Genomic DNA, 15,121 nt, shown 5'->3' on the forward strand with positions numbered 1-15,121 from the left:
TTAAAGCTGCATTTTATTTTTCACTTTTTGTAAGGCCTCTTTTACATCCTTGTTCCGTAGGCTGTAAATCAGAGGGTTCAGCATGGGAATCACAAGGGTGTAGAACAATGAGCTCATTTTATCTTGATCTAAAGAGTAGGAAGAACTTGGCCTGAAATACATGAAGAGCACAGTTCCCTGGAAAATTGCAACTGCAGTTAAGTGGGAGGCACAGGTAGAGAAAGCTTTGAGCCTCCCCTCAGCAGAGCGGATCTTTAAGACTGATGAGATGATGTAGCCATAAGAGACCAGGACTCCACAAATGGTACTCAGTTCAATGAAACCAAAAATGGTGAATATTGCTAACTCATTGACCTGTGTGTCAGAGCAAGACAGTAATAGGATAGGAGGGATGTCACAGAAGAAATGATTAATCTCATTAGACCCACAGAAACATAAGCGAAAGGTCAATGTTGTATGTATCAAAGCATCTGCTGTTCCCACCAGGTAAACCCCAGCTAAAAGCACAGTACAAATCCTGCTGGACATGTCTACTGTGTAGTGCAAGGGGTTGCTGATGGCTTTGTATCTGTCGAAGGCCATCACTGCCAGCAGGATGCACTCCGAATCTACAAAGGTGCAGGAGATGAAGAACTGCAGAGCACAGGCAAAGAAAGGAATAGACTTGTTCTTGCCAAATATGTCGACCAGCATCTTGGGCCCAATTGCTGTGGAATAGCAGAGGTCACAGAAAGAGAGGTGGCTGAGGAAAAAGTACATGGGCGTATGAAGTTGAGGATTCACTCTAATCAAGAAGATCATTCCAAGGTTTCCAAGAAGATTAATAAGGTAAACAAATAGAAATATCATAAATAGGGTCAGTTTCATCTCAGTCTTATCAGTAATTCCCATCAAAATGAATTCTTTCAAAGAACAATTTTCCCTGTCCATTCTTCTTTACTCTTATGTAAACTTTAGAGAAAATAATAATAAAAAATATTTATAAATGTCAATTTTGTACTTGTAGACTTCAGCAATGGATCTGTAAAGGAGAATATTGTTTTCATATCACTTCTTAAGAATATCATCTAGTCATATGTCATTTTTAAACACATTATTACTTGGAAATATTTTTAGAAATAAATATCCCTTATAAACAGTTGAGAAATCTGATCTAAATACACATGAGTCTGTGACTTTCTACATGTTTTCTAGTATCTGTGTGGTCTGCATCCCTTGCCTCAAGAATTAGACTTTGATGAACTGAAATCTCATTTGATATTCAAAATAATATTGAAAAAATAGAGATATTTGAGAGATGAGGCTTCAAAATGCTTGAGTAAGCTTTTTCTATGCTTCAGAATATTCACATGAAGGAAAAATATCATTGCATTACATTCCTTTAAAATCATGATTAGGTTCAAAAATTTTGTCATTAATTCTAGAAATATAGAATAACACCACTGCTTAATAAAGAAATTTACTTCTACTATTCTTATTCTATTTTTTTTTTTACTATTGAAACACATGAAATAAGTTTTATTGACTTTTACTTAGTAGGATATTACAGTCTGGGCACAATACTCTGAACCTACTTGTAGCAGTGGTCTGTTACACACTGATGAGTCTTCTGACCAAAGAATATTTTAAAAAGAAAAAGAATCAATAAAATTTAGCTTATCCATTTCATTTCATTGAATTTAAATGTGTTAAAAATTGGAAATTTGAAGGGGCACAGTGAATATTTTATTTTATATATATAGCTTCTTTTACTTGGGCTAGTGTAATTTTCCTCTGTGTGTCCAGAATTTGTGCATATGTATGACTATTTGTTAATTTATGAAAATTGGAATGTGGATGATAAATATGTGTAGGTAAATTTTAGACCTATATAAATATATTATGTGATTCACATGGTGTTGAATTTGCATGCTGTTGTTTATTTTCCTTAAATTTATATGTGTACATGCAGAGTAATAAAAGGTATAGCATTCTATAAAGGGGATCATGAACTGAAATCAATTTCCATGCACATCTGAGATAAACCAAAGTACTATATCTAACCATAAAGATCTAATAAACATTTTTTAAAAAATTAAAAATAAAGTAAAGATGTGATTTTATGGATTTATTAAGTTCATTCAAATTCTTCTGATTCTGAGGGGGGAAATATCTATTTCAGGCATTAGAGAATATTTTAAATAAAAATCGCTGGCAAAATATGATTCCCTTATAAATTTCTCATTTTTTTTTTCTAAAATAGTAAAAAAAATAGTAAATTTCTTGGATTTTTTTTTTTTAACTGTGTGTTTAAAGCTGAATACTCAGGAACTTACCTGAGATGAGCAGATGAGTAGACCATTGATAGCTGAACACGGAAGAGACAGCCTTTTATTTTAACAAGTAACATCTGGGACTCAGGACTCTGATGCAATTTCCCACAGGCTTTGATGTGATTAATCATATTTCTCTGTCTATATTTTCCCCTACATGCATATTAACAGTTTAAGCAGAAATGAGCTTTAACTATTCACTATAGTAACCTAATGAGATTGATCTATGTCAGGAAAAGCTGCAAATCATTTTTTATATCTGTAAAATATAATATAAACTTTTTGTGGCTAACCAAGGCAGAAATTTTGTGGAATGCAAGTTGACCCCTTTCCTCACCTACTCACACACACAAAGAGACTCACTCTCTCACACACATTATGTATACACAATGGCATCTTGCTCAGCCATAAACAAGAATGAAATTATGGCATAAGTTGGCACAATGATAGAACTGGAGAATATTATGTAAGTGAAATAAGCTCGACTCAGAAGTCAAAGGTAGAATGTCTTCTCTCATACACACAAGCTAGGGAAAAATAAGAGAAAAGAGGGATCCCATGAAAATAAAAGGTAGATTACAGGAGTAGAGAAAGAAGTCTGGTAGTATTCATATTGCTTCTTCAAAATTTGAGAAGGAGAAAGAATTATCAGGAAAAGGGAAGAACTGTGGAATAAAATCGACGGAATTATGCTATGTGGTTATTTGAGTATAATACGGTAAATTTCATCTTTATTTGTGTCTACAAATCACCAACCAAACATCAATGAATAAATACATGGAAGGAATGTCAGTAGAGGAGATGAAGAGAAAAAGAGACAGGAGGGAAAGAAAAGAGGAAATACTGGGCACTGAAAATGAGCAAATTAAATTCCATGTATGTATAATTATATCAAATGAAGCCCATTATTAACTAACAAAAACATTTTAAAATAAATAATAAACACCTTAAAATAATAATTTCTACTCCATTCTAAAATAATTTTATTTAGAATAAAATGCACTCCATGTTTGTATAAACATGTCAAATTATATTCTACTGTCATGTATAACTAAAAAGAATAGGTAAAATAAATATATTTTTTGACATTTACTTACTTATTTCTCCAGTTATAAGGCAGGGATGTCCATCCATGGATATTGCAGGACCATAACCACACCCAAAGTAAGAAATAACCTTTGGAACAGGGCATTTGACTTTGTTATCATAAGTAGTGTGTGTCATTAAGTATGATGCTAAAATCACATTGATCAACAGGGGATCAAACTATATTTATAAAAAATAGAGAATTGTTATTGCAACCATTATTTCTGTTTAATACAGATAAGAAATTTTCTTTTCATTTCCACCTGGGTTGTATGTAGCTACCCCCTGCTGTCACACAGTATACCCCAGTAAGTCTTTGTCATGTTCATTTGTTCCCAGACAAGAGAAAGATATAATATTTGGTATCTTTAAAATAATTTGAAATTATTTTCAGGTTTATAAAGCAGTTGACCAGCTGGATACATGAATGGAGGGTATTGTTCCAACTGAACATTCTTATTCATTGTACCACAGTGACTCTTTCCAGATATCATAAAAGATCACTACAGAAGGACTGAAGCAGCTCAATGCACACCCAACAATCCATTCTGCACTTCTGCAATGACATTTGTCCATTCTGCAAATAAATTATTGCTAAGAATGAAATGTAAGGAATTTTTAACAGGTGTAAATACAGGGAGTTCTTTAATATTCAACAATACATAATCAAGCTGACTACTCTGAGAGTAGTGCTGGCCTGTGGCCCATCCCAAGACATTTCTAGTCTCATTGTTCCCTTTCCCTCATGGACTTAGAAATTCAAACCATTGATCCCTATTTGCCATTCTCATGGCCAAGACAAAAGATGGGTTCCTTGTGGTAGGTTTTATGGCAATGACCCCAGTGAATTATACTGTGTTCCCATTTGTGGAGTGCACTTGTCCTTCTTAAGTATCATGATTTGAATACAGATGGTGTCATCGGGTTCTTGTGTCAACATTAGGCAGGTACTAGGGTATGTCCTGCTGTCATGTTCATTGATGTTCCTGATGACCATGCATAGTTGCTTGGACCACACTTGGATAGATCCATCTTCAATTTGTATTTGCTGTTTTAGTGAGCCATTGATTCATGGAATTAATTATGCTATATCCGAGTTATAAGACAAATGGAAATGCTAATGTATGTCCAAATTCTTAGTCCATTTTTATACTTTTACAGAATGTGGCCAGTAAAGTGTCACTGCCTATGTCCATCAGAGTGTTATATTTGACATTGAGCATTTGAAGACCTTGTAGAGTTACCTTCTGTGTGGCCCTTCTGCAAGCTTACACCCATAGTAGTCCAATGTGAATGTCTGAAAATGTGTAGCCTTTACACCAGAGCAAGGGTCTAATGAAGTCAGCCTGGTACTGTTGTGCAGGCTGCATGGCTCAAGCTGCCAACGTCATCACATACATCACTGACCAGGATATGTGGGATGAAAGTCCCACATATGTACAATATCTGAGTACCTTAGTGGGAAATCCCACTTCTTTGTTGTAGACCAGAGAGTTTCATTTGTGTTCCATCTCTCTATACAGCCAAGCAACCATATCTTCAGCTGTTTCATTTTATAGTGATTTAAATTAGGCTACATCATCTGCTTCCTGGTTGCCTTGTGTAGGATCAGGACTGTGTGATGTCACTTGATGCACAGTTAGTTACAATTGTGGCTGTCATTGCCAAATGTCTCTCCATATTTTTATCTCCTTCCATAGCTGTGAGCAAAATACTAAATACTTTGCCAACCTATTGTGGTCACAGTACCCATTCTAACCATCAGGGAAGCTAAAAACATCCAATTCATAGGGGTGTTTTGGGAATGATATGGCCAGGGATCTGTTTTACAGTTATTTTTTGGGGGGAAGAGACGTCAAGTATTCAGGCTCACAGGCCCTCTGGGCTTTCCATTTTACAAAATCATACAATAGTTTTAACATTTTGGTTAAATATGGAATAGAGCAGGACCAGCAGTGTAGTAATCCCAGAAGGATCTGTGACTATTTGGGGTTAGGGAAAACTTAAATTTTGTCTATAATAGTAGTCGGTAATCACCTTAGCCTTGCTAAAACAGATAACCTCTAAGAATCTGACAGGTATCTGAGGTCCTTGAAACTATACAGAGTGAAATAAGTAAAATCACCTTGGGTACCACATATTCTGCTGTGCAACAACATTTACATACAGATGTTCATGAGGACCCTACCATCTCTTTACTGTCCTAATAACCGCATATAAAATTTCTTGGCCCTATATGAGTGAGTTACACATTGCACCCAAGATGGCAATCCATGGAAAAACTAAAAGAACTCCTAAGGGAGGTGGGAATGAAGCAAGACATCTATCTATGCAGTAAATTACACTGGTTCTGACAATGAGACATTCTCAGCCAGCTGGAATGAAGGACAACACTACCTAAATGGCACCAGAACAATACTATGGAGCTCTGGTACAATCCTGAGTTCTTTACTGGGTGTTCCTCATTCTCAAGCAAAACAGGATATAGATGGTATGGCGGGAAGGACTAAAAAGTAAGGGATACAGAGTATGAATCAGAAGGTGGAAGAAAAAGAGGGCCAAGAAAACACAAGGGCTCCAATAAGAAAACCAGGAGTTTTCTTTCATGGCAAAAGGCAGCAGTGAACTTTCAGTGTTCTTCCTACAGGACATTTGCGTAGCTCAACCATGTGTCTTGAGAAGGCGGGAGCAGCTCTGGCCCAGTGGACCATGAATGAGAACACAGGATAATATGCAGTTGCTGCTATCACAGGACCCTTATACAGGGGACCCTTATTCACGTTTGCTTAAGAATGACAAAAAGTATCTTCATGGTGTGGGTTCCTAGGTCCAGGGGTAAAGGGATTACAACAAGGCCTATAAATAGAAAAATATTACAAATCTAGGACATTTAAACTCTAAGGGAGAATGTGTTATATCATTATGATCTGTAACAACCTCACCTGGACACCCTTTTTTGCCGCAGTCTAGCTGGGCACAAAATAACCGAGCCACCACAAAAGCCTTGTAGATTCAAACAGCAGCTCTTTATTCTCAAACTGTCACTGGCACTCTACACGCACGTTCTGGGAAAATCCACACACTCCACTGGGCTCTGCGCACCAATTCTCTCTGAATCCTGCGAGAACTCAACGGGAACTCAAGGAGCAGGCGCCTGAGGCAGCAGGATATGCTCCATTCCCAACAGGATCCACCCTAAACCTGGAACCGCCCTATTCCAGCAGGATCCACCCTAAACCCGGATCCATCCTGGTCCTTGAGCAGGGTCACCTTTCTCAAACATTCATGCAATGTCACTGCAAATGACCTGGGTCCAAGAGAAGCCCATTTCCACAATGGAGAGTCCTCCCTCTAAGCAACATTGGATAGGCTGACAAGGAAATTGCCATGCATCATTCCTACTTGGCTATGGCTCTCAGCACTTTTTTTTTTCTTTTTTTGCTAAGATTATAGAGACTACAGGGATAAAAAAAATATGACATTGTAAACTGGGGAATGAAGTATAGACGGGTACTATTCCTCAGAATGATCAGGTTGTTCATATTTTTGTTGAATAATATTAGATTTGCCTATGTTAACATCTGCTACATTTCATTTTTGGAGGTAATTTATTTGCAGAATGGGCAGATAATATTGCAAATGTACAGAATAAAATAGATCCTGGGTATGCATTGAACTGCTATCTTCCTTCACTGGTTTTCTCTTATATTTTCAGCCAGCCACCCTGGTACAGTAGAAGCCAATATTAAACTGAAGCAAAACCCCAGGTCATGGTCAACTTCCCTAATGATGTGAACACAAATTCACTTTCTTTTAAGGACCCTCAATATTAAGTCGTCCATTTGGTTGGGGATCAAATGACTCTGGTTAAGTCTTTGCTGGGGTACACAGGGTTTGACACCTTTGGGTGGCTAAATGCAACACAAGTGGAAATAAGAAGGAAATTTCCTTGCCATATAAAAAGAAGCAATGTCAGTAACACCATTCTGCCCTTTGTGAATATGGGTTGATCCCCTGCAAATTCTTATTAATTTATCCATTCTACTCAGACACTGCCTAATTAGTATGGAAAAGTCTAATAGCTTGAACACCACTCCCCATGAGAGTGATTATGGACATATGGCACCCCTGGGTCACCAAAACTGACTTAAAACTGGGTTGTCTGATGCACTTGAGAAAGACCTTCTCTACCAGTCTGCATCTTTCCCACATTGTTCTAAAACCCTACAAATTGAGACCTGACATAAGCATAGGGTAATTCAAGGCACCTAGTATTTTTACTGGCTTGCTATATTTCCTAGCCAAGCAGCAAACATTGACATTGTATTCCATATTTAGTCTTTAACTAAACACAATTCTTCTACCTTAAATAAAACTCATAGAGCCTTAACTTTGCTTAATGAAGAAACTATCCCAATATGGAAGGTGGTACTTTCCAGTTGAATGGTGTTAGATATGCTAACTGCAACATGTGAGATGCCTCATAAAAACAGAACGATGTGTATGTATCCCTGATGATCACCATAATGTGTCTCTGACTCTACGAAAGTTGCAATCTGGCATGATGGCTATAGTTAAACTTGGTGTTCATTCTATTTATACTTCATAACACTCACTTCCTGCTATCTGAAGATGTGTTGTATACAGTCTTTCTTTTTTTAAAATATTTTTTAGATGTTGATGGACCTTTATTTTATTCATTTATTTATATGGGGTGCTGAGAATCGAATCCAGTGCCTCTCACATGCCAGGCAAGTGCTCCACCACTGAGCTACAACCCCAGCCCCCAGTCTGCTTTTTTTATGGTAACACTTTTCACATTCCATCCTCTTTGTATTTCTGTTGTGGAATTTATTGCAGTTGTACATCCCAATGTGCTATCCAAGGTACATTATGGAAGATGACCATGAGAAGATTGCAAAGAGCTTTGGAATCATGAATAGAATGTACAATCTCTGAAGTAAAAGGGGACAACAAAACACCATGCCCCTGAATGCCCTCTTTTTGTTTCAAAAATCTAATCTAATTAAGGGAACAATGTGAATAGTTGCTTAATGAAGAAACTATCCCAATATAGAAGTTGGTGCTTTCCAGTTGAATGGTGCTAAATATGCTAACTGCATCATGTGAGATATTATCTGCATATTATCTTAAAGGACACTGGTTTTATTTATGCACACTGGGAATTGGGGCAAGTCAGGGTTTTCTGTAGAAAATTACTTTCTTACATGTACACCAGAATAGTTGCTCCTTGGGATACTGGTCATATAAGCAAACTAAGCACATGAAAGTTGATGATGCCACTGCATCTGCAGTCTAACATATATAAAACCCCTGTCAGAGCAGGGACAGACACAGAACTGAGGGCACTGTAGAAAAGATATGGACCACTCATCCAGCTACCCACCAAAACTGGACAGAACATCATGATGGAGAGGAGGCACTGCTTGTCACACAACCGTGTGACAGAATTGCTATCTGCTCAGCCTGTCACCACTGAACTCTTCTTGGTGCAGTAATCTCTTGTAAACTTTCCTAAATAAACCATATACTTCTCATTCCATGTCTGGACACTTTCCCTGACCGTTTCAAAACTTACCCCACCATCCTGCCACAATGGGGCTGTGAACTAGACAAGTGGTTTGAGTTCTTAATGTATTTTGGATATTAGCTCCTTATTAAATTAATATCATTCAAATACTTTCTCCTGTTGCATAAGTTGTCTCTTAACTCTATTAGATTGTTGCCTTGAATATGAGGAAGTTTGTACTTTGATGCAATCCCATGTGTCTTTGATTTCCTACGCTATGTATCATTTTTCTGTAGTTCTAAAATTGATTTATTTTTTCTGTGATTCTACTATGCCTGTAAAGCTCTAAAATTTGCCTGTCCTTGGTTAAAAAGGCTTGAGGACTTTGAGTATCCTATTGAATACTGAGCACTAATTATCTTTCACCAAAATTTATTATGTTGTGTACAATATCATATCTGCAAATCTATATTATTTAGGAATAAAGGAAAATAAAACTAAAGGCATAAAAATAAAAAGAAAAAATAAAAATAAAAAGGTGACCTATGGGCAGGTCTTCAAAATTTTGGCCCAAATTCATTTATCTGTTCATGTATATATATCTTTAAACATATTGTCCCTGTATAAAAAGAGTCCATTAAAATATTTAATAGCTCGAGTGAGACTCTAAAAACTATTTTATAATTATAACTACCTACCCAGTTAGTGCTTTAATTTTATGATAAACCCTGTTCTTTGTGGATGCTGATGTATGTTATTAAAATGAAGATTGATGCAGGGCAAAAGGAAACTTAATTCTTGTTCACCTATGAATAGCCAGTTTTCACAACACATTAAAAAAATCTAATATTAATTTTATTTACTTCCTTAATAAACATGAAATGCTCCATTGCATATTCATGTATGATCACACAGATACACATACTCAAAAATGGAGTTATTTTTTAGAAACATTTTTATTAAGATAGAAAAGTGTTACCATAATCATACTTACTAGGCATAATCATGCTTTCCTTTCTATGCAATCAGATTTTTTTAAATGAAATAATAAATACATTCATATATTAAATATCATTAATGAAGCCTATTTTTTTATGTAAAATACTTTATTTCATCCACACTACTTCTTAAATATCATTTTAATGGAAAGATGTAAAACATAAAAAAACATAAACATATTATAAAAATCCCTGAAAATATTAAGAGTGTAGTATATCATCGTATTGAAATGTTTCTTTGAAAAAAAATCATTAGAAATTAACTTGAGGGGAGTGTGAAATCATTCTGAAATACTTAAAAAAATTAGATATTTACATATATTATTTGTATTATTACTATAAAATGCCACATATTTTACATACTATAAAATATAACCTAAGTTGCTTTTAACAATTTCAAAATGTGAGTGTAGTTATAATCTCAGAGATATTAAGGTTTTCTGACTTCAATGACTGTGTTCTCAACAATTCCTGATTACATTGCAAAGAATGAATCCTTTTTAAGAAATAATTATCTTATTAATCTCATGGAATGCTGAAGAGTCATTATATTAAAGTATGCTTTGAATTTTTTTAAAATAATGAACCACATAATTTTAGCTTTCTAAAAAGTTGATGACATGTATGCTTCATTTTTGAATAAGGCAAAATCTCAACCATGGTGATTAAGAATAAAAAAGAGGAAGCACATGAGAATAGCAAATATGAAAGTATTGCTTGATATATTTTGACTGAACCATTGCACTTTTAACTTTGATATGAAGACAGAATACTGCAGAGGGCAGTGACAATGTACAATTCCAGAGTAAACAGAAAATGGGAAAAATCATTGTCCACAAAGCTTACATCAACTAGAAGGCTTGGAGAAGCTACTGTATTAGCCACATTGTAAGTGACATAGTACGTGATCAAGACAGTATACTCTCCATGAAATTCTAAGAAAAGTTGTAATTATTCTCACTAGGTATATATGTTGAGTCATACGGTCATTAATTGTCAAATCCAAAACTTAAGGGCAAATAAAAACAAACAAAAGATACCACTGAATGTGTTTGACATGTGTGAATTGAGTAACTGTAAGCCATACCTGATAATGAACAGGGATACAGCTTCTCGTCTCTGTGTGTGTGTGTGTGTATTAAACTGTTTCCTTAGTTTGTTGTTTTCTGTTTTTCTTTCTATAAAGGTAGAAAATTCATCAAGCAATTTTAAGACCAATGAAACCAACTATGCTTTTTGTTGTTGTTGTTGTTTTTAATATTGGGAAAGTAATTCCTAAGAAATCTTAAATGACTTTTGTTTTCTTCTCCTCTATAAGACTCTTATATTTACATACCAGTGTGATCCTCAAACCACCAAACTGATTGCTAGTAATTGCCCTTGGTTAAACTCGAGAAGGTAATGCATTTGTACTATCCCAAAGCTTCCTGACTGCTATTTACTTCTCTGGTGGATATCTGGAAGACATGGATTTGTCCCTGGACACCCACCATTTCTTTCTGTAAACAACTGTCCCCTTAGATGCCTCCCTGTCTTTGGGTTACATTTGGTTTAGTCAGATATCTGCTTTCTTTTTTAGCCAATTTTGGAAATAAAGTAAAATTCATGTAACACAAAATTAACACAATATAAATAAAATAACATATACAATTTTCATTTATATAACCATCACCACTGTCTGATTCTAGGGCACTTTCATCAAATTAGACACCTTTTATCCATTAAGCATGTACTACCCACGCACCCATCCCCCAGCACTGGAAATCAATTTATTTATTGTCTCTATAGCTTTGTCTGCTCTATGGTTATAAAAATGCATCAACAAAAATGTAGCTTTCTATGTACAGCTTCTTTCACTTAGCTTACTGTTTCAATATGTCATCCATAGTGTAGCATGTGTCAAAAAGTTAAGCAGTTTCAGCTTCTTCAACAGTTTCTCCTCTAAAGCACACAGACTACAATACCCAACCCACACCCTCATTTGGAACCTAAGCTTATAAAGCTACACTGATGTTACAAATTAGATAATCAAATTTGACTACATAGAGATTTGCATTTTCATTCATAATTAAATTTCTAAGTAATGTTTTCAGGACTTGTTATTCACCATATGAAACAAACTCAGAAAAATATATCCATATTTAAGGTTTTCCTGGGTGACAGAATAACATATACACAACTGTCTGTCTAGAAAAGCACCTTCTCCAGAAAATAGCTGTCTGGCTCCAAAGTATGGGGTGCTGGGACACCCCATGACTCACAGCAAAGTACACCAAGTCTTCCTAATGCTGGGGGAAAAATCTGGTGTCTTTGAGCTTATGAAGATGTTCTACAAATAAGGCAGCACTTTCAGTAGCAAAAGATTAATTGTTTATTGAGACATTCTATGGAATTCATGCACCAACTTAGTTTTATAAACTTGTTACAACTTATTCTGTAGAAAAACACAGATACATTTTAAAACTAATATTATCTTGCATTTACTTAAAATCTGACAGTGATATGCTTTATTTTAGAAAACCACTTTAGGGTACAATATGCATATTGGAATTACCTATTAAAATTGTATTTCAGGTAAATTTTCAAAAATGAAAGCATCCATTTGTTGTGAACCAGGACAAAAAAAAAAAAAAATTACAAAACATCCCAGAAATTGACCCTGCAGCCATGACAAATTGATTTCTAATCTTATAGGATAGTTTGTATGTTGTGTTAGGTACCTGGCAAGAAAATAACATAGATGTCTTTCACTTTCATGTTTGTCTTTATTCATTCAACATTATCTTGCAAAATTCTTACATGTTGTGTAGAGAGAAAGTTCATTCATTCTCGTTATTGTTTAATATTTCAATGTACAAATTCACCATAAAGTTATTTATCTACTGACATAAGTTAGCAACATAGGGTCCACAAAAGTTGTTGGGATTCAGAAATAACATTTTATCTGTATATTATCTATTATTGCTTTTATGGTTTAAAGAGAAATTTGAGTGGTTTGAATAGGGGGTTTTATATCCTGAAAACCCTAAAATTTGTACTGTATAACATTTACTATGTTAACTCCTGATCTGAAGTGTTGATAATATTTGAAATATTTGCAATTTTATGATGCTGCAAATAATGCAAGACTGAATATTGTGTATATGTCCTTGGGTAGACATTATTAATAGTTCAGTTTGAGTATAAATCTAAGGATGAAATTTTGGGGTTATAAGTCATCTGTATATGCAGCCAGGTACAGTAGATACTTGTTAGAGTCTGTAAACAAAATGCCAGGCACCATCCAGACTTGTTTACAGACTCTAACATTTCTCTGGCAAAATGCCAGGCGCCATCCAGACGTGTTTACAGACTCTAACAGATACTTTCACACAATTTTAGAATGTAGAATGCCAATGGTCTTTTCTCCATCATTCTGTAAGAACCACAGTTGCTTCATATTTTCACATTACTTGATATTTCAATTGTTTTCATTTTAGCTATTCTGTAGATGATTCAAAAAATTTCATTAAAGTATATATCTTAAAATTTCTTGAGGATGGATTAAAGAACCAAAACCATGCATTGGAGAAAAGATAGCCTCTTCAACAAATGGTGCTGGGAAAACTGGAAATCCATATGCAACAAAATGAAATTAAACCCCAATCTCTCACCATGCACAAAACTCAATTCAAAATGGATCAGGACTAAGGAACACAACCAGAGACCCTGCTTCTAATAGAAGAAAAAGTAGGCCCTAAACTCCATCATGTGGGATTAGGCCCCAACTTCCTTAATAAGACTCATTTGGCTCAAGAATTACAATCAAAAATCAACAAATAGAATGAATTCAAACTAAAAAGTTTCTTCTCAGCAAAAGAAACAATCTGTAAGGTACACAGAGAGCCTACATCTGGGGAGCAAATCTTCACCCCTCATACATCAGATAAAGTACTAATCTTTAGTGTATTTAAAGAACTCAATGACAAAAATGGATAGCCAGGCATAATGATGAGTTCTCTTAATCCCAGCAACTCATGAGATAAGACAAGAATATTGCAGGTGAGAAGCCAGCCTGGGCAACATAGGGAGGGAAAATAGAAGACACATAATGGATCATGGCATGTTTGGGGAGCTACATTTTCCTACTATTGGATTTGAGTACTAATTATCATTATCATAAAGTACTTCAGAAAATATTTTGCATGAATTTTACCACATGATTTTATGAAATAAGAATTGCTACATATGTGCAAGGGGTTGGAACTTAGTATAAATATTTAAAGACACCACTTATTTTTAAGTTTTTGCAGGGCCGCTTTCACATCCTTGTTACGTAGGCTATAAATCAGAGGGTTCAGCATGGGAATCACGAGGGTGTAAAACAGTGAAGTCATTTTGTCCTGATCTAGAGAGTAAGAAGAACTTGGCCGGAAATATGTGAAGAGCATGGTGCCCTGGAAAATTGCAACAGCAGTTAAGTGGGAGGCACAGGTGGAGAAAGCTTTGAGCCTCCCTTCAGCAGAGCGGATCTTTAAGACTGATGAGATGATGTAGCCATAAGAGACAAGAACTCCGGAAATGGTACTTAATTCAATCAAACCAAAAATGGTGAATAATACTAGTTGATTCACTTGTATATTAGAACAGGAAAGGAAGAAAAGTGGTGGTAAATCACAGAAGAAATGATTAATCTCATTAGACCCACAGAAACATAAGCGGAATGCCAATGTCGTGTGTAACAAAGCATCTGCTGTTCCCACCAGGTAAACTCCAGCCATGAGCAGGAAGCACACCTTGCTGGACATGTCTGCTGTGTAGAGCAAGGGGTTGCTAATGGCCTTGTACCTATCAAAGGCCATCACTGCCAGCAGGACACACTCGGAATCTGCAAAGGTGCAGGAGATGAAGAACTGCAGAGCACAGGCAAAGAAAGGAATAGACTTGTTCTTGCCAAATATGTCGACCAGCATCTTGGGCCCAATTGCTGTGGAATAGCAAAGGTCACAGAAAGAGAGGTGGCTGAGGAAAAAGTACATGGGTGTTTGAAGCTGGGGATCCACTCTGATTAAGAAGATCATTCCGAGATTTCCCAAAAGATTAATGAGATAAACAAGTAGAAATATTGTAAATAGGGTCACTTTCATCTCAAGATTATTGGTAATTCCCATGAAAATAAATTCAGTCAATGAGGAGCAATTTTTTCTGTCCATTTT

At 35.6% G+C, this 15,121-nt stretch overlaps 2 protein-coding genes across 2 annotated transcripts; both read right to left on the reverse strand.

Annotated features, from left to right (window-relative positions):
- On the reverse strand, window positions 1–930 carry LOC143391740 (olfactory receptor 5W2-like). The gene has a single exon (XM_076844489.1). The coding sequence runs from the start codon at window positions 928–930 to the stop codon at window positions 1–3; it is 930 nt and encodes a 309-aa protein (XP_076700604.1).
- Window positions 931–14,185: 13,255 nt separating this feature from the next.
- On the reverse strand, window positions 14,186–15,121 carry LOC143391741 (olfactory receptor 5W2-like). The gene has a single exon (XM_076844490.2). It carries the CDS (start codon window positions 15,116–15,118, stop codon window positions 14,186–14,188), a length of 933 nt encoding a protein of 310 aa, XP_076700605.2. The 5' UTR covers window positions 15,119–15,121.

Source organism: Callospermophilus lateralis, chromosome 2 (genome assembly GCF_048772815.1).
Source record: "Callospermophilus lateralis isolate mCalLat2 chromosome 2, mCalLat2.hap1, whole genome shotgun sequence".
NCBI lineage: Eukaryota > Metazoa > Chordata > Mammalia > Rodentia > Sciuridae > Callospermophilus > Callospermophilus lateralis.